This window comes from Heteronotia binoei, chromosome 9, assembly GCF_032191835.1.
Source record: "Heteronotia binoei isolate CCM8104 ecotype False Entrance Well chromosome 9, APGP_CSIRO_Hbin_v1, whole genome shotgun sequence".
NCBI classification, from domain to species: domain Eukaryota; kingdom Metazoa; phylum Chordata; class Lepidosauria; order Squamata; family Gekkonidae; genus Heteronotia; species Heteronotia binoei.
In genome coordinates this window covers 95,888,573-95,909,417 of record NC_083231.1, presented here as the reverse complement: position 1 = coordinate 95,909,417, position 20,845 = coordinate 95,888,573, and the positions used below count along the sequence as shown (strand labels likewise).

The window sequence follows — 20,845 nt, the reverse complement described above, 5'->3', positions numbered from 1 at the left end:
ATGCAGGAAATAATATAAAAGAAGTAAATACCAATGTGGAATAACCAACATATGAGAAGATAAATGCATTTTACATGAGCACTTTGTGGGTATTGCAGTTGTGCTTGGGAAATCACTTTACCAGGGTTCCCCAAAGAGTGTCAGAATGAATCTTAATAAAGAATGAAAAATTGAATGAATGTAGCCAAAATGCATCTGGTGGGAGTATTGATATACAGATGCCAGCATTTCAGAGTACCATGGTTTTTTATTGTCTAACTACAGCTTAAATCCTGATTGCAAAGAGCTGGAAGAATTCTAGGTACTTAAATATAAGGTTTTGGATGCAAAAAGTAGTTCAATCAGCTGAGATTGTCCAGTTATAAGGGGGAAAATAAAGTAGCCAGCATTTTCTAAGAACTGGTAAACCTTTTGATTTTCTGGTCCTGAGACTAAATTCTCATTCTCTCACCAGATCTATGTGAGTTTATGGCAAGTTAAAATCTAGTGTCAGGGACATTAAACTGAAGACAAAAAACTGAAGAGAATGTAATGTCTTCAGTGCTTTCTTGCTATGTCTTCAGCTTGGCCTCTCCAACTCAGGTTGACTGAAGAACAAAATTGTCCTGGATTAGTCTTTCTGCTGGGTTAAGAGAAATATAATCTAGATATAAACGTAGATTGAGTTGATATTATAGTGTCTATAAATATCTAATATTAATTTTTTTCTTGGAGTTTCTATCTGAATGGCCATGGCAGGAATTAATTTTTGCTTCTGTCAATCAGGCCTTCAGAGAGTAAGCTCCTTTGGGAGTTCACACTTCATAGGAATGAAAAATGAGCTGTCCATTGCCAGCCTCCATTTCCACACTTGCCTTGCTTGCTGGGCTACCTTCCCTCAGAGATACTTCTTCTCTCTAGAATGCTTAATAGTCTATGGAATAATAAAGTGATATAGGTAGGAATGGGAATTCATTATAGGTGCTTGCTGGAAAAGAGAACATTCCTACATAGACTTTTCTGAGCCCGAACCTCTGGAGAGTCACAGTATAAATTATGGAGCTATATGGACTTAATACAATATTGTGACAGCTTCAGAATATTGCACAGGATTTTTCACACATTGTTTTCCACCCCAAAACTGAGCGGTATTGCTTGGCATAGTGATTAGAATGTTGGAGTAGGGCATGGGACAAATGTGTTTGAATCCCTGATCTGCCATGGAAGTTTGTTAGATGTTCTTGGGTTCATTGGAAGCTCTCAGCCTAACCTACCTGTTGTGAGGACCAAATGGAGGAAGAAAGAACAACATAATCCCAATTAGGGATAAATGCAGGTATAATTTTTTTTAAAAATAAGCAAGCAAACATTTTAGCCATGTGAGGGGTGTTCAACATTGTATTTGTTCGAACTATTAATATTTTGCAAAATTTAGGGTATTGTTGCTATGGCCTTTAAAGAGCCCCGTGGCGCAGAGTGGTAAAGCTGCAGTACTGCAGTCCGAATTCTCTGCTCATGACCTGAGTTCGATCCCGGCAGAAACTGGGTTCAGGTAGCCAGCTTTAGGTTGACTCAGCCTTCCATCTTTCCGAGGTTGGTAAAATGAGTACCCATGTTGCTGGGGGGAAAGTGTAGATGACTGGGGAAGGCAATGGCAAACCACCCCGTAAAAAAGTCTGCCATGAAAACGTCGTAATGCGATGTCACCCCAGAGTCGAAAACGACTGGTGCTTGCACAGGGGACTACCTTTACCTTTTTGCTATGGCCTTTATTTTCCCTTTGCCCTCTCTCTTGATGTTTGTGCTTGGGGAACATGCCACATAACAAGTGTTTTTTCCTGTGAATAGATTGTATTGAAGTGTGCTATCTCGTTCACACATGTCTGTAATTCTAACTTTGTCCATATACTTTTAAAAGTTACAACATTGATAAAATGTTATCCCTCCCTCTTCTAAGTTATACAGCTTGCCTCCATGAAGTATGTTTGCTGTAGTCACCTGCTCATTATTCTGTATTTGTTTTAAGGTCTGGCCAGCTGTTTATAAAGGAAGCTGCTGTCATTGAGTAATATCTTTCCATGGAGAATAAAAGCAAATCGAAAAGCCAGAGATAGGAGAGAGAAAAAATACATTACATATAGTTTTTTTTAAAAAAAATAACAGCAATTCCACTATTGCAGTTAACAGTTGCTTCATAATGGGCTTCTTTCACATGGGGATGCAAAGAAATGCCCCTCATGCTATAGCAAGCAGTGTGCAGGCAGGTGAGAATGGTGCCCACTTGCTCCAACCCTACACTTCAGGGAAAAGGATATCACGTGCTTTTGAATGGAAGAAAGATGACAGGCACATAAGGTGTGTCGTGTGGGTGCATATGTACCCACTGAAGATAAGACAAATAGGTCAAAGGGCAAGAAAGAGAGTTATATAACCCTCACTTATTTGGTGTAGTGGTTAAGTCTGCGGACTCTTATCTGGGAGAACTGGGTTTGATTCCCCGCTCCTCCACTTGCACCAGCTAGCATGGCCTTGGGTCAGCTATGGCTCTCACAGATGTTGTCCTTGAAAGGGCAGCTGCTGTGAGAGCTCTCTCAGCCCAACCCACCTCACAGGGTGTCTGTTGTGGGGGAGGGAGATAAAGGAGATTGTTAGCTGCTCTGAGATTCGGAGTGGTGGGTGGGATATAAATCCAATTTCTTCTTCATCATCATCAATTTCTTCTTCCTCCTCCTCCATCCAGCTCAAATATCATTATCCATGTACCTTGGAGAATGATATAACCATCCTTTTGTTTTGGGAATTCCTAGCATACATGTTATCTTCACCTGGATGTCCCAGACTGGCCTGATCTTATCAGATTTTGGAACCTAAGTAGGGTTGGCCATGGTTAGGACATCACCAAAGAAGTCTAGGGCTGCCCTGCAGAGACAGGCGGTGGGCAAACCATCTCTGTTGATTTCCTCTCTTGAAAACCCCATGAGATCACCATGAGTCAGCTGTGACATGATGGCACTTTATACACACAGCACACATTTTAAGCTCATATCACGTTATTCCATAATAAGGATACTTTGGGAATGACTGCAATGTGTAAATGAGGTCTTAGATTGTCATAAGGAATCCTCCACCTAAACATGGCAAGAATTCTGACAGTTCTTCTCATACTTGTGGTTTTATAAGAATTTTTTGCATCACAAGGTATATTTGAAAGAGTAGTGTGGGGTGAATGTTTTAAATAGCATTGTGCATTGTCTGTAGAGAAGAACTGACCCTTAAGAGAACATAAAAGCCTTTATGTGAACAGACGCAGCGGAGATCCACATTACCAGCGAAACCAGCTTTCTACAATGGAGATAAAGAGGAGGAGGTTTAAAAGAGAACAGAGGTATTTGGGAAAATTAGTCAGTATTAGTGTAATATTCCTCCAAGGAGTGTTTATAATGCCCACCGGAATGTGTGGGTGGTGGGATCAAATTCCAGACGTTCATTTACTGACATAACACCCTCAAACAAATACACACCTACCTCTGTGTTCTTCTGACCTGTAAGCTGCATTGAAAAGACCATGACACCTGAATTCAGAAAATGTGCTTTGTGTGGAGATTTTCTTGCTTGTTTTTATTTGTGACTGAAATGAAAATGAAGCACAGCCTGCAACATAGTTAATGCTTTGGGGGGGCAATGTAAAAGGTGTCTTTCCCCCCCCCCTTGCAAATATACTTTATTTCTGCTTTTATATTTTCTAGCTGCAGATGTTTGGAATTATGTCTAGCACAACCCAAGAAGTAAGCATCTTTTGAGATTATTTTTCCCTTTAAGACTTATGCAAGGTTTCTGTGGTATTTTGCTTAGTTTCCATTCATCAGTGTCAGGTGTCCTATAAATGTTCTTTCAGCTGTATTGGAGCTATTTATCTGTAAATGGATTCCATGGGAATGGGAGAGGGGGAAGCTACAGATAAAGAACCCATCTGTGTGGGTAAGGCCCAGTCATGTGTATTTTCCTTGCAGAATCAGCATCCAGTAGCTCATTTAGATCTGTCTGCACTGAGCTTGATCATGAATAAGAAACTTTTATGTGGGTCAAGAAATTTTAAAGAGCTCCCCATGTTGCCCTGTGTCTTTACAGAGTTATACCCTGGAAAGTCAATGTAGTGTTTAAGAGCAATGGCCACTAAGTTTGGTGTAGTCGTTTAGTGTGCAGACCAGTTTGGTGAGAGAGCCAGTTTGGTGTAGTGGTTAAGTGTGCGGACTCTTATCTGGGAGAACTGGGTTTGATTCCGCACTCCTTCACTTACAGCTGCCGGAATGACCTTGGGTTAGACAGAGCTTTTACAGGAGTTGTCCTTGAAGGGGCAGCTGCTGTGAGAGCCCTCTCAGCCCCACTCACCTCACAGGGTGTCTGTTGTGGGAGGAGAAGATATAGGAGATTGTAAGCTGCTCTGAGTCTCTGATTCAGAGAGAAGTGCAGGGTATAAATCTGCAGTCTTCTAATTTGGAGAACCCAGTTTGATTCTCCAGTCCTCCAAATGAAGCCAGCTGGGTAACCTTGGGTCAATCACTGTTCTTTCAGAATGCACTCAGCCCCACCTACCTCACAGGAGTATCTGTTGTGGGTAGAGGAAGGAAAGGCAATTGTAAGCCACTTCGAGACTCCTTCAGGTAGAGAAAAGCAGAGTATAAAAACTAACTCTCCTCCTCCTAATTCTGCATACCTGCAATAGTGGCCATTTCACTTGGCCAAATTTCCCTCTTTCAATGGGGTAGTATCATGAGGCAAAGCATGTGACAGAATTGTAGGAGAGACAATTTAATGAACAGTATTTTTGAAGGATCTGTAGGAAGCCCACACTTAACTTCAAACCCAGGTATAGAGAATAAAGGTTGCTACATATCATATACATACAACAAATGTGTGCATCCTAGAGTGGTAACATATGCCGTCTTGTCATTTTCCAGATGGTACTGTATATAGATGCAACCAACCTAGATAAATGTATGCATGCAGAACCATCTTACAGGGGGTCATCGTGGACAAAACATCAGGGTTTTTTTCTCTTTTCTGACCATGTTAACAAAAATAAATTGAACCATCACTTTTTAAATGTACACATTTTAGCATCACTTGCATATAAATTATGTGTAAGGCCTCTAATGGGATAAAGAAACAAATGAATTGGAAATACCAGCAACAAAATTAGAGAAAATAAAAAGGCTCACAATAATACAAAGGAAACGGAAGAATATTTGTGCATCCCTAGACATCACTCTGACTTCCACATCCTAGACAAACAGATCATTTTGTGTTATGGATTAGGCTGTGCATAGTGGATGCTAGGACAGTCGTAGCCTATTTCCCTCCGTTTCAGATTGCTCTGATTTCATTGTTGTGTTAAAGAGTGAAATGGGTCAGATCTCAGCATAATTGTCAGTACTGAAAAGCCATTAAGTGTCTCAAAAATGTTACATGCTCATCTGATTAGACAAGAATGTTTCATAAAATAAATGTATTAGCATTTAACTCATGGTGCCATATTATCACCACATTTTCAAGGAAGGTCAGTGAGCACAGTGATCTTTCAGTATGTTTACATTTTTAACTCTTCCAAATGGAGATAGGAAATGTCAGATCCTTGGATGTGCAAGTGTCCTTGGCATACCATTTTGCTTGAACCTCGTTTATGTATTTTTGCAGTTCTTTTACAATTTAGTGTTGCTTTTATTTTACTATGTCACATGTCCTGTGTGAATTATTCCAGCGCATGCATTCTTCTTTGTTGCTGCTTTTGTAGTGCGTGGCTATGTTCATTAAAAGCACATACTATTTCCTTTTTTTTTTTAAGTGTAAATGTTAGTGACTTGGACAGTTTGCAGCTTATGTTTTGCAGCCTGTTAAATTAAGCAGCTTCTCTTGTTTATGCTAAAATGCAGATAAGTGGCTTTCAGGGTGCTGTTTGTAGTTCCCAAGAGGAGTCAACACATTATGTGTGAGAGTCTACTAGTCATAACTAATGATCTTTTGGCTTGCACTGCAGAACAAGCAAAGAGACAGGGAATTCTGCAGAAAGGGGAGAAAGCCATTTGTAAGGTATGTTAGTAGTTTGTGTATGGTGGCGCCTGCTAGGACAGACCTTTCGCTGCTCTGTTGTGTTAATTAGGAGCAAAATATGACCTTCCTCTTACTGGTGTAGAACTGTTTGGTTTATTATGAATATGGAGGCAACACAGAATTCCAGCCGGCACTGCTTAAACAACTGCAGGTATTAGGGTGATTAAGCAAATTGGATTAATGCATAGTGTCCAACTCTGGTTAGCTCTACCAGTTTAATTTGTACAATGCCTATTCATTGTGGTCATTATCCAGTCATAATTATTCACTTTCAATTGCAGCTGACATAAATGGGCAAATTAAATGTGTGTTTGAAATTCTACTTTGAAATAGAAGCAACATTTTATTGGTTCCCCACAATGACAGGATTTTATATACATACTGTATATAAAAGATCTTAAGACAGCCCCCCCCCCATGGATTTATAAAAGACTACTGAGTAATAATTCCTCAGTGGAAGAAACTGTGATAACAATATGGGTCTTTTCACACGTTGGTGTGTAGGTGCTGACCTGCAGTATTTTTTCTTTTTGGTTTCCCTGTGGTTTCTTCAAACTGCTTTTGATCCAGTGTGAGAAAGCATGGAGCTGCAATGAATGAAGAAATGACCAAAGGACAACAAATTGGAAAGAAGGACATGAGGAAGCTCAGAGGAAAAGCTGTTGCAGGATGGTGCTGGAACTCTGGGAAAGCCTTTATGTGAAAAGATCCCTTGATAGAGGGATGACTAGAAACAGAAATTTGAATGACAGAGAAATGCATTTGACTAAAACCGATTCCCCACTAGCCTTGTTCCCGGCTCATTGCTCCTTTTCCTGCTGCGCTTCTGCTGGATTTCGCACAAGTTGCCTTGCCTCTTTTCAGGTTCCCTCTGTGGCAGGCAGAAACCAGTTTTCAGAGGATCCTGCCTGCTACAGAGGGAACTTGAAAAGAGGCGGGGCAATTTGTGTGAAATCCAGTGGAAGCGCCGGCAGGAAAAGGAGCAATGAGACCAGAACAAGGCTAGTGGGAAATCAGTCTTAGTTTCCACTGGAGGTTAAATTTATGTCTAGGCTCTGACTGATCTGAGATCTGGAAGGCAGTTTCTGTTCAGTCAATTTGAATAACTTTTGAACAACTTTTGCCGTACCCTGCAGATTTGCCATTTGGCTTGCTTGCTGGTCAGAGGTTTAATGTTAGGGTTGCCTGCCGGCTCTGGCCTGGGCAGATGAGATTTCAGGGCAGTGGCCTGAGAACTCTGGAGTTTGAGGAGAGAAAGAGGCTCAATGGAGATGAGCTGCTTCTACTTCTGTGGGAACTGATCTCAGTACTCTAGAGATCAATTTTAATCTTAGGAAACCTCAAGCCCACCCCGCCCCCCCACCTTGAGGTTGTCAACCCCATTTGTTGTTTAAAGCACCCTCTTATAGTGACCCTGCTCAATGAATGTCATAAGATGATTTCTTTATAGGGGGAGATGGGTGCTGATAAATGCTTCAAAATTCACAGAGTCAGATTTAATTCCTTTTGGTCTCTTCCCATTCAGTGATTCTATGAAATAGCTGGAGGATTCATTGAAATATGATGCTACTGTCCATTTCGAGAAAAGGAAGCAAATGGAATTAGAACCTTGAGTTAAGGTTGTCGTTGGCAGTAATGAATTTCTTTAGAGCTGATTTTTTTTTGTATTCAAGTGTGCCCTAATTTAGAATTATGAAATTCACTAGTGACTTGGAAAGCGCCTTTAGGTATCAATTTTGCAACATGGAAAATACTACATTAAATTACTGGGACAGCCCTGTTTCTTTAATATTCATTTTAAGGTGTTTGTTTAAGTTAATTAGTCAGAAATTGGTTACAAATGGGTTAGGATGTGTCATGCAGTTACACCCACCCACCATACTTAAAAGCATACGTTGCATCGTAAATCTGCCTTGGAAATTGGATCAGCGTTTTCACTCATTTGTGATTTTGCTAGGCATAGGATTAACAGAGCTTCTCTGCTGCTGCTAAGAGTGAGCTACATCCTTTCTGCTGGGCCCTAGATACGAAGAAAGAAATGTGACAGGCCCATTTTGCATAGAGGGCCAAGGTTCGTATGTGCATCTGAATCCTCTCAAGTGTTGTGTTTTTCTTAGGCTTAACCTTTTGGATTTTGCCTTCATATTTCTGTAATCTGTCTTCAATGTTTTCTGAACAAACTCTGATCAAAATACTTGTTCCTCTTCACTGTGTGAAAGATTTGTACAAGATGTCAATGGATTTATACCCTGCCCTTCACTCTGAATCTCAGAGTGGCTTACAATCTCCTTTATCTTCCTTCTTTACTTTCCACAATGGACACCCTGTGAGGTAAGTAGGGCTGAGAGAGCTCTCCCAGAAGCAGCCCTCTCAAGGACAGCTCTGTGAGAGCTATATGGCTGACCTAAGGCCATTCCAGCAGCTGAAAGTGGAGTAGTGGGGGTCAGACCCAGTTCTCCCAGATAAGAGTCCACACACTTAACCATTAAACCAAACTGGATCTCTACTATGAACACACAAGGAAGAGGGAGGAAGGAGTGTTGAACTTCCCTGTCTCTTGACTCTGAGACCTGCTGAAGTCACTTAGGCGGGAGGACAAGGGCTGTGAAGGTGGGAGGAGATTGGAGGGAGGGGAGTGACTTCATAGATCACTGTGATTAGATCTGACTGATACAGGAATGGATGCAGCTCATTTACCAGCTGAAGCTGGAAAAAACACTCCAGACCACCATAGCCACTTGGTTTTCTAAAGAGACTAGCACTCCCAAGCTGCAAACCTGGCTTTACAAGTAGAGTATAACCCAATGTAAGACAGGGGAGATCTGAAGTCCCTGATCTGCCTTTCTGCTAGCCCAGAGAACCTTTTCAGGATTTGGCTATATGCTGTATATCGTTATACCTATTTCTCTGTTGAGCCAATGTGTAGGTCAAATGCTCTACACAGTGGGGCCAGAGATAGACAGGGGAGATGGTTCTGCAATTCTATGGAAAGCCCTGAGTTTGCATGAAAATATGAAATAAAGAAGATGAAGATGATATTGGATTTATATCCCGCCTTCCACTCCGAAGAGTCTCAGAGCGGCTCACAATCTCCTTTACCTTCCTCCCCCACAACAGACACCCTGTGAGGTGGGTGGGGCTGGAGAGGGCTCTCACAGCAGCTGCCCTTTCAAGGACAACCTCTGCCAGAGCTATGGCTGACCCAAGGCCATGCTAGCAGGTGCAAGTGGAGGAGTGGGGAATCAAACCCGGTTCTCCCAGATAAGAGTCAGCACACTTAACCGCTACACCAAAAATACATTGAGGATTGGAACCCCTCCTCCCCTCCTCAGATCATAGAAGCAACACCTGATTCTTTAAGAAAACTATGCCACTAAGATCTTTCAGGACCACTTTTTGAGATCTTGGCAGCCATTTTTTTGGGGGGGGGGTGGATTCCAGGCAAGCCACAACCAACATTGCTGAGGATTCAAAGCCTTAGTTACAGCAGTGAGTTGTGGAAAAAGATTGAAAAAGGTTGAAAGATAGAGAGAAAGGAAGGTGGAGGAATGATAAAAGGGACATTGAAAATGGCAGAGGAGGCAGAAAACAGCAAGTAGGTGAATGAGAGAGGGGTAAGCCGAGGCTGCCAGAGGAAGGAACAGACAAAGGTAGTAATTTGGAAGAAGAAGAGGGGAGAAGTTGCAGGCACTCCCAGGGAAAGACAGAAGAAGAAGACTGCAGATTTATAACCCACCCTTCTCTCTGAATCAGAATCTCAGAGTGGCTTACAATCTCCTGTATCTTCTCTCCCCAAAACAGACACCCTGTGAGGTGGGTGGGGCTGAGAGAGCTCTCACAGCATCTGCCCTTTCAAGGACAGCTCTGCAAGAGCTATGGCTGACCCAAGGCCATTCCAGCAGCTGCAAATGGAGGAATCAAACCTGGTTCTCCCAGATACGAGTCCACGCACTTAACCACTAAACTGTATAGCAAAAACAAGAGGAAAAGAAATAATGGAGAAATAAGACCCTAGCCCTCCAAGTCCTTATGGGCCCCCCTACTTCTTATACTTTAATATAAATTTCAGACTTTCATATAGATTCATAAATTCCATGTAGTGACCAATGTTATTCATTGTAATTAAATAAAGGTTGGGCTTTTTATATGCACTATTGGATATTTTTCACATATAAGCTTAAAAGGCAGCTTTTAATCCATCTGGAAATGGTAATAATGAATACTGTATGAGTAGTAAGTCAGTCTTCCTTTCCAGCTCACGGTTTTCCTTTTTCTTTCACCCTTCTACCATCACATGCTCTATATCCTTCATGTAGTGTTGTGCCTGGTTGAAGTATTTTTTGCTTGCCAGCTTTACAATCAAAGAGAGTGCAAGGGGAGGGGAGGAAAACAGCTGAGCCGTATTTGGCAACTGTAGCCGGGCTGCATTTCTTAACTGCCGAATAACAGATCACAGGTGCAGGATTAACCCAACATACGGTGCTCTGTTTTGTTAATGGAAGCCCCTTAGCAGCAGTAGTTTAGTGGTTTGTCACATGATTCTCATCAAGGGGGGAATCTGGCAAGGATAGAACAGGCCCTCGGAAATTGAATGTAAGTAGAAGAGGTCAGGTTTTTGTTTAAAGAATCTTAACAAAACACTTTAGAGAAAGGGGGAAAAGGAGAATGAGGTTTTCCATGTATCCTCTTTGTGGGGGAGTGGGGAAGTTCATTGGCTTTTTAACAAAAGGTCAGGCATGGAGGCACATGATTGGAGGATTCCATTGAGTTGAAATACGATTTCTTAAATGTGCATCAGCTACCTGTGGGGTAAAGAGGACTTTTTGTGTGCGTGCCTTGTCCTGCCTTTCTGCATTTCCCCTCTCCTAATTCTCTTCTGTTAATTCTCTGCTACTCTCTCTCTAGGCAATAGATTGCTCCCATTACATTCACTTGAAGCAAGTCACATTGATTTCCATTGAGATTTACTTCCAGCTAAATGTGCTTAATATCACAAGCAGCTTTGTATGCGTCAGATTTGTGTGGGTCACACCTATAATTGTATATTAAAAAATTAATATAAAATACAGTTCCAGCTAGAAATCTAATAAATATATAGCAAAATTGGCTCTAAATCAAGCCTGCCACTTTTTGTTGCCGCCCTTCTGCAAAAAAGTCAAGAGATTAAATTTAAACATGGCATTGTACATATCTTGACTTTTTGGCTAAGATCAAGTGTAGTATCACATCTGTCCTTTGTAGGAAAAAAACCCCTCAAATCCAGGCATTACTTTGGTGTGATAGCATAACTGAGCTATTTTTTTAAAAAAAATATCTGGTAGTTTTGGTTTAATATAAAATAAGTATATTGTATAATGAAGGGCTGAAAAAGCTTTAATACAGTCAAGTGTTACTTGCTCAGAAGCGTACCACAATGATCGAAGCAGTTTAGATTGAAATTAGTTTCTGCTTGCATGAAAGAGCAGAACATTTTAATGCCCTGTGTTAATTAATTGCATTAAGTGTGCATCTGATACTGCTTTATAGCATTTTTATCTGTAAACTTTAATTTAGACATTTAAAAAGTTTTTTTTTTGTATTCCACTGTACTGTTGGTTGTTAGTAGGGATTCTAAAAAAAAAAAACCCTGGTTCAGCTTGCATCCTGTTCACTGGCCACAAAAGGGGGACCTAATTTTTAAACTGTTGGTTTTATAGTTTGTCCATGTGTTCATTGGTATTCTACAAGTTTTTTTCACCGTATTCTTTCCTAACTATGTGCTACAGTACAATTTGATTTTCACATACATTCATTTTCTCATAGCTTGATCCATCTCCCCCCCCCCCCCCAACACACTTCTTGCTGTGTAACTGCTCTGTTCAGAGGAGGGAAATGGTGACTGCATGTGGCTGAGAAAAGGAATGCAGGGAGAACTGTTGTCTGGATGCTGAGTTGCCACTGTGAATATCCTTTGCATTCACCACACAAAGTTACGGAGTTCAGTGCTGCAGAAGTGCTGATGGCTGCTAAGTTAGATGTTTTAGATCTATTTATAAAAGGCAAGTCTAGCATCAGCTATTGGCCATTCGATGCCTTAAAGGAACCTAAAAGGGCCTGTGGGGGCACTACTCCCTGACTTCCAGGCAAGGCCTTCTTCCTGACTTCCAGGGGCCTCCAGGGTGCCTCTCCTGAATCCTGGGTTAATCTGGGGTTGCCTTTTCTGTGGTCTCAGTGCCCATGGGGCTAGGGTCCACACTATCCTTAGCAATTTCAGCAACTGGTGCCTGAGAGCCCATTTCTGCTGCCTCAGAGTCACTGACAGGGGTGGTAACAGGCTCAGCTGGCTGGGCATCAGCTGCTGCAGGGTGCTGACTGCTGACACCAGGCCTGATTAAAGTCCTGGGTGGGCTGGCTGTGGCCCATGGGCTGTAAGTCTGACACCCCTGGTCTATCACATACAAAGCCCTTATGCTGTGTGTTGCTAGTGTGTAGGTTTTTTGCATAGTTTGATCTGTCACATTAATTCTTTTGCCTTGTGTCAGCTCTGGTTTCTACTTGGATCCAGATTTCTGCAGTCCAAATCCTATTCCTGTTGTCTGTCAGAGGTCCCATCCTGTTGATTGTATTGACTTAACCTGGCTTGAATATTAGCAATAAAGGCAGCCAATAAATAAATACATAAGGCAAATTTATACCAGATGCTGAGGATGCAGAATGGGGGAAATACAGGTGTCTTTGAATTCCCTGGCAGAAACATCTTCTGTCTATTTTGGGGGATGGGATGCTGGAAGAGGTGACATTTTGGTTTTAGCCACTGGGGTTTCTTCTGACAATCGTATGTTATAAATCATGTTCTTGGCAGTTTCTTATGTTTAAATTGATTTCAAATCATATGTTATGAATTTCCTTGTAAGATTTCTCTCCTTATCCTCAGGGTATTAAAATAAAAAAGGAGAAAATTGACCCCATCTTGTGTTTTAAAACTGTGCTTTCTTGGGTTGCCTTCCACCAGTAGATGGTTGACAGAGCATTTATTTATTTTCTTGTCTGAGGGAGAAGGTCCTCCCTTCCCCCATTTTGTGGCAGGCAGCCAAAAGAATGCAACAAATTCCTCTCTATTATTGTCAGAAGTCAGCGTGCTTCCACCACAGCTCAGTTTATCAGCTGTTCTGCATTGGTTAACATCAGAAATGCTGCCCCTCCCCATACTGTTGGAACAGACCTACTAAATTAAATAGTGCTGCTGACCGAGCCTGATTATTGTTGTTCCATGCATGTTGTTAATTATGGCTCATAAAAAAAGACTTTCCCTGACATCGGAACAGGAGCCATGCCAAAACTGAGTGCTGAAGCACACACAACTGTTGCGCCTTTTCCTCACAAAAATATTACAGGTGTTGCTTTTTAATATACTGAAAGCTGTAGCCCTCTATTCCACTTGAGAAACTGCGTTCAAGATAGCTCACTGATATAATAAAATACATAAACAGGGCATCACACTGAAGTAAACCATCATAATAATTACAGAAGTTTGGTAGTGGCAAACTAGAAACACAGCAGTCATTACAGAATTAACTCGCTGTAGAATGCCTTTGCCCACCTGCTGAAGATATGAATGGTAAAATACAGGTGGAACTCTGTGAAGTGAGAATTCCAGAAACAAGTATCCATGGCAAAGAAGGCCATGGTGTACACTACAAGAGATTCTCCCCAGAAGATACTAGTGAGAGGTGTGCGTGTATGAGTTCATATGAGAGGTTGTAATCACAGTATATCACCTATTTGTGATATAAGATTAATGATTTTGACCTGCTTTACAGCTTTGTGGTACCAAGATAATGTACAGTAGGTGATGCCTTTTGGACACTTCAGAGTTACTACTGTGATACATGGGGTATGTGCGTGTGTGATTGCTATGTTGGCAAGCTCAGAGAACTAATTTACCATGGGTATCAGGCTGCAATAACTCCAGGCAATAGGTCCTTGCTAGGTAGAATATTCATATGATTTTAAAAATGTTTGTCTTCTGTTTTCTGTACAACTTCAGCAATGTTTGCACATGATGCAGACAAATGGATCAAGAAAGCCTCAGAGGGGATTTTAATGCTGCGTGATGAAAAATATATGTTTGAGCTTCTAGCATGTTGGGAAAGCAGACCTTGCTGAGGTAATTTACTGGTTTTGGAAGAAAGTAATGAACATTAATATTTCATATACCAGCTTTATAATGTTAAGCTGTTCTTAGTGCACTATAATTTTATATGACATGTCAATTTCTTTTTAACAGCAAAGGTTCAAACATCCCTGCCTCGTTTGCCCTGAAGTATACTTGCCAATCTGTATGTCATAATCTGAAATAATAATATTTAAATTTTCATTATATGAGAATTTTGGTGCTAAGGGACATGTAGAAAACTTTAATCACAACTATATCTGATTATGTTTTCTCCTTTTTCTGTACATGCTTGCATTGATAAGGCAAGTTTTATACTCAGATTGGACCAAAACCAGATATAATTCTAAAGATGTTTTATCTGTGTTGGTTAAACTTGTCCATAACTATGATAAAAGTTCAGAAGTGGACTGTCAGATTATGCACCCCTCCAACATTTCTGCCTTGGAGAAATACATTTCTTCAATACTCCTTCCACTTTTCTTACAATTCAGTCCTAAACAGAGTTGCAGCCTTCTAAATTCATGGAAGTCAGCGGTCTTAGAAGGGTGTAATTGTGTTTAGGATTGCACTGTTAGCCGCAATAAAATAGCAGCGCTATTACAATTACAATTCAGTCCTAAACAGAGTTGCAGCCTTCTAAGTTCATGGAAGTCAGCGGGCTTAGAAGGGTGTAATTGTTTTTAGGATTGCACTGTTAGCCGCAGGAATTTTATATCAGCATAAATATTAACCACAGTGAATGCTAACCAAGGATCACTTTCTGAAGATGAGTATTTCAGAGATCCCCATTATATTTTCCCCAGCCTATTGATGCTTGTTTACTTTAGATCAAATTGTTCTCTAAATTTGCATTGCAAGTAGGCTGCAGCAAGGTATAGTCCAGGCCACCTCGTTCAGAACATGAAGGTTGCCAATACAATCTACCTTGTAAAAATGTTTTATGATTGCTCTCTGAAATCCTATATTTGGTAGACTGGTCTGTGGTTTAAAAGGCATAATTTATTGTGGTTTCCTTATAGCGCTGCTATTTTATTGCCGATTAGTAGCCAGAAATATCCTTTGGAAGTTCTTTTATCTGATGTCTGAATCATATAGGGAGTTAAAGCAGTTAATGTTTCCCTTTCTCATAAAACCAGTAATTTTTAGGATGTCATTTGACTTATTCAGATGCAATCAGTCAGTTGATCGTATGCTAGCACACTTGGTGCTATTGTGGGTTATTTCCTGATTTTTTTCTTTAAAAAATAAATGCTTGGAGACTGAAACAGAGTTGTTTAACATGCCACTGTGGAGGGCCAAGCCTGTGACTTAGTGGCAGATTGCCTCCTTTATATGAAAAGGGTCCTGTGTTTGTTCCTTGACATCTGCAGCTTAAAAAGGATCTCAATAAGTAGACGTTGGGAAACACCTTTCTGGGGCAGAAACCCTGGAGAGTAGCATATTCTGGTCTGACCTTGGTGTAAGACAACTTCATATATTGTGTGACAAACATTGCAGGGATGCAGGACATGAAAGGGCATGTGCCACCCCAAATTAAGCATATCAATGTGCATGCTTAATGCTTCCATTTTAAATCAGCCAGATTCAGTGTGACTTTGAGAAATTGGTCTAAAGTGTATAAAATTAAGAAGGAGATACTAATATTCTGGGGGGCAGTTGCATGCAAGTAAAATGTAGCTTTCTCTGTCAGCCACAGGAGGTAGAAAAACTTCATTACGCCCAGAAAAAAATACAGTGTAAGATGAAAATGGAGCCTAGAACTCTAGTTTTGAAATTAATATTTGTATTTAGAATCATAGCTCCATAAGCCAATGTCTGAAAGCCTTTGCCTGGAACATTTATAAAGAGTTCATTTCTGGTCCATGAATAACAGTGTAACATGGTCACAATCCCAGTTATGTGTCTGTTTGTTGAAAGAAGGACTTGGTTTTAAGAGGCTCGGTTCCACTGACCCAGAAAGTGAACATCTGTTGATGTTCCCTTGCCCCCAGTGTAGTTTGAATTTTAAAGAATCTTAATCCAAAAACAGTAATTTTAGAGAAAGCTACAGAAAGGGGTCTTATTTTCTGAAATAAGTAGCATTAAGAAAGAGAAGTTTGCTTTATAGGTAGATTATATATACACCCACCTCCTAATGTTAGTTTTGGTCACATACTACTTATTGTTTCAGAAGCCCAAAGGATTGTGCACCTGTTACAGATGTATGCCTTAATAATGATTCCCAGCAATGTATAAAACTACCTGTTTGTTTATTTAAAGGATTTATATCCAGATGGTCTCCACGGTAGTTTACCACAGATAAGAACAGTACAAAAAAAAGAGATTCGACTGAATAATGCAGGCAAGAAACACTCAGAAATTTCACCTGAGTAATGCCCTTTTTCCATATAAGGAATTGCCCATTGGAATGTTCCCCTCATGCTTAAAACAAATCAAGAGGACTTCTTTGCATCTAGGGGTGAATTCAGTGACACTCTTTCATTTTGAGGAGGCTTGTTCAGGAAAAAAGTCTTGGAACACTCAAAGGTAGAGTTGCTGGCCACTGGCAGGGGATTGAGAAGGAGGTACAGTTGCCAGATCCAGGTTAAGAAACTTGTGGAGATTTGGGAGTGAAGCCTGAAGAGAGCAAAGATCTCAGTGCGATAGACTCTTCCCCCCCCCCCCACTCCAAATAATCCATTTTCTCAAGGGGATCTCTGTAGTCTGGAAATGAGCTGTAATTGCAGGGGATCCCCAAGTCTCACCCAGAGGCTGGCATCCCTAAAACCCCTTCCTCTTATGCAAATCTCTGCCCATACCGGAAGGGAGTCTTTGATCACAACTCTTTGAAAACATTGGGAATGACAGAAACTTTCCTCCACTTTTTCCAGCACTATCCACATGCACAGTGAATTGCCTTTCACATCGTGCCTCCACTATCTCTGCATAAGTATCAATCAGCAAATCTGTATATCTGAATGGAAGACAACGCCCTTCCTTTCATGAAAACCAAAGATATAGAATGTCATCTTCCTTTTTTTTAATTTCAAAAAGCTTTTTATTGAACACATAAGCATCATACATAGAAGGCAAGATAAAACAATAAAATAAGCATTGAAGCATTATACTTATCTAGTAAAGCATGATATCTGATAGAGGTCAGACGCAGAACTATTCTTCTGAGTAGATCAAATAACATTTGACATTCATAAACAACACAAACCTCATAATATTCAGAAATCAGTACCACTACACAAAGAAGATATTATTACAGGCAGTTGCACTTCATTTCAAGTCTATAGAAAAACCAAGGAAGAGTAAGAGAAACAGAAAGATCAAAATGAAAGTAGTTGACAGTAGTAGAAGCTGATGATGATATTGGATTTATACCCCACCCTACACTCCAAATCTCAGAGTGGCTTACAATCTCCTTTACCTTCCTCCCCCACAACATACAACCTGTGAGGTAGGTGCGGCAGAGAGAGCTATGGCAGCTCTGCGAGAGCTATGGCTGACCCAAGGCCATTCCAGCAGCTGCAAGTGGAGGAGTGGGGAATCAAACCCCTTTCTCCCAGATAAGAGAATGCACAATTAACCACTGCAAACTGGCTCTAGAAGAGATTGATTGGTTAAATGTTATGTATGGAAGTGAACTCAAAAAAGGGAACAATTTTTCTTCATAAGAGGTAGTTTTAGGATAAATGTGTATGAGAGAGATTTTATCTGTTATCTTCTCCATTATCAATTGGACCCAGATGAACAAAGCAGGAGTCAAGTATCACCTTTAAGACCAACCAATTTTTATTTAGAACGTAAGCTTTTGTGTGCTTTCAACCAGAGGGAGAGTGAAGGTGCTAAACAAGATTTCCACAATGATGCAATTGCTGTTTTTGCAGCTGGTCATTTTCCTTATGAGTAAATGTGGAACTATAGTTGGTTCTTAAAACACAATTTGTTGCTGTATCAAATGCTAATTTTTGAAATATTGTATTGTTTGTGGACCAAGTTACCAAAAATATGGATCATTTCAACATAACCATGAAGTAAATGATATAGCTAGCTAGACAGACAAACAGATATACCTTTACTGAATTATGCCGACTGCTTTGTTGAAATTCTGTATATGTATGTGAGAATGATATTTTCTTACAGGTGTAAAAATTAAACTGAGAATTGTACCCTTTGGTAATTTTGTGTCAGGCCACTTCATCAAAGAGAATGAGAACTGTCTCCTGTAATTTTGATTCTCATGGCTTCTGAGTTGCAAAATGGTGATTCCTTTCTTGAAGATCCTGGAGAGCTGCTGCCAGTCTGAGCAGACAATACTGACTTTGATGGACCAAGGGTCTGATTCAGTAGAAGGCAGCTTCATATGTTCATATGATCAAAGGGATTCCGAGGTTTATTCAGTAGTAATATGCATTTGTATGGAATAGTGATTTTATTAATAAAAATCCTAGCATTGAAAAATGTTTAAAATTTTTTGTAATATTGAAAACACACTCCAGCTTTAGGAAAAGTATTTGTATGAAGTTGATCTATGAGGTTTAGCAGTAGGTGAAAAATGGTAGAATAATGAATTTCATTTACCAATTTCTTAAAGTATGGTTTTGAGCATCTTGGTAGCAATTTGCTACTAGCAAGCGCTGATAGGTATTAGCCCAGCGTTTCCAGCTGTGAGTCAGGGGGACTCACAAGTGGGTCACAAAGCCTCCAAAAGTGGGTCACAGGCCAGCCTTCCCTAAAGGCTGGTCCTGCCCTTTCCATTGGTCTGTTTTGTATCTTAACCAAGATCTGACCCTGGAAACAGCATATTATTTGGTATATTTTCTTCACTTAATATATATATATATATATATATATATATATATATATATATATATATATATATATATATATATATATATATATATATATATATATATATGTTGATTGAGTAAAATGTGTCCTGATGATTACTAGAGTGAGTTTCATAGAACCTCAGGGGTGATTAGAAGGAGTAATGGAGAAAAAGAAGGTGATCAAAGGTTGGGATGTATAGACAAGTTGGTACCTGTCCAGAGGAGGGCAGCAACAAGGGGGTTTGGAGATCAAGTCCTATAAGGAAAGATTAAAGGAGCTTGGTATGTTTAGCCTTGAGAGGAGACAATTGAGAGGGTGATACAACCATCTTCAAATAATTGAAGGCCTGCCATATAGAGGATAACCATGAAATTGTTTTCTGTTGCCCCCAGAGGGGTGGACCAGAACCATTAGGTTGAAATTAAATCAAAAGAGTTTCCGGCTAAACATTAGGGAGAACTTCCTGACAGAACAGTTCCTCAGTGGAACAAACTTTCTTGGGAGGTTTTTATTGAAATTGTGATGATACAGTTAGGACTCTCCCTCCACTTAATATTTTTTTGGTTCTCCCCTCTCCCCAATAATATAGAACAATATATAATAATTAAAATAAATTTGTGAAGTTAGGCAGATCATGAGAAGGAGTGCAGGAAAGGTTGCATCAGTATTTAGTTCTTGTGGCTCTTTCTTATACACCCAGGGAAATGCTGGTTACAACTTTGGAATCAGGAAGCAATTTTTTTCCAGGCATGGAACAGGGGTCACGGGGTATGTGGGGGGGAGAGGTAGTTATGAATTTCCTGCATTGTACAGGGGGTTGGATCAGATGATCCTGGAGGTCCCTTCCAACTTCTAATCTCTACATGCAAAGACTGTGTATGTTGGAATGCTACTTTCTTGGGGTTTATGGTGGGGGCAGCTGTGTTCAATATTTGTTGATTTCTCAAAAACCTCTGGTTTTCTGCTATAGAAAATGAAATGCTGAACTGAATGGGTGTCAAGGTCATAGTTGGGCCAGTCTTGGATGGATCACCATACCAAGTAAATTTGAAGTGAATAAGAGTCACAACAGTCTAAAAATAAGAAGGGGAAACTGCCTCTGCATAAGTACTCTTGGCTATGTCATATGTTTATCCCACACTATTTCTGAGTAACTCAGTGGAATAGTACAGAGTTGTCTTGTCCTGCATTTGTCACAAGAACTCTGTGAAGTAAGTTGGACTGGTTGTGACTGTCTGGCTCAAGGTTAACAGGCAAGCTTCATGGCTAAGTCCCCAGTCTGAGCTCAGAACTCTCAGGTTGTTAAAGTATCCCTGCACAGAAACTTAATGTGTTTGTTTTCTTTGTTGTGCAGCCAGTTTCCTAGACAACAGACCCTTACGTAGTTCTGGGAAAGTGAACATGGAAACAAGGAAGGAAGATGGTGGAAGCACAGCAGCTGCTCCCCCACAGAAGATGCTGTTATGCTACTGTTATCATCACTGTCCTGAAGAGTCAAGCAACAATACCTGCAAGTTAGTGAGATATTTCTTCACATAATACAAAATTGCTGGGGAGTTTAATGGTTTAAGGGGCTTGAAAGAGCGTTTATTCATGGAAGATTGGTCCATCAGAGTCCATCCGGGGTATAGCAGATGTTTTGGGATAACCCCCCACCCCCAGAAGTCTTTTTGCCTGGCTGATGGATCTTCTGCAGTCTGCTACTGTTGAAAACAAGATACTAGACTAAATGGATCTTTGGTCTGATCCAGCAAGGTGGCTTGTACATTCTTATAATTACAA

The 20,845-nt window shown here is 40.4% G+C and overlaps 1 protein-coding gene across 3 annotated transcripts in view; it reads left to right on the top strand.

Annotated features, from left to right (window-relative positions):
* BMPR1B (bone morphogenetic protein receptor type 1B) overlaps positions 1-20,845 on the top strand; it is a 232,440-nt gene that overhangs the window by 168,715 nt on the left and 42,880 nt on the right. For 2 of the 3 annotated variants that reach the window (XR_009555817.1, XM_060247045.1), the window contains exon 4: positions 20,418-20,577. Coding sequence is in view for 2 of the 3 variants with exons in the window: in XM_060247045.1 (XP_060103028.1) it covers positions 20,418-20,577 (160 nt within the window). In the remaining variant the exon portion in view is untranslated. Of the gene's footprint in view, positions 1-10,551; positions 10,681-20,417; positions 20,578-20,845 lie in introns of those variants that run through there. The other variant, XM_060247046.1, reaches the window with a different exon arrangement.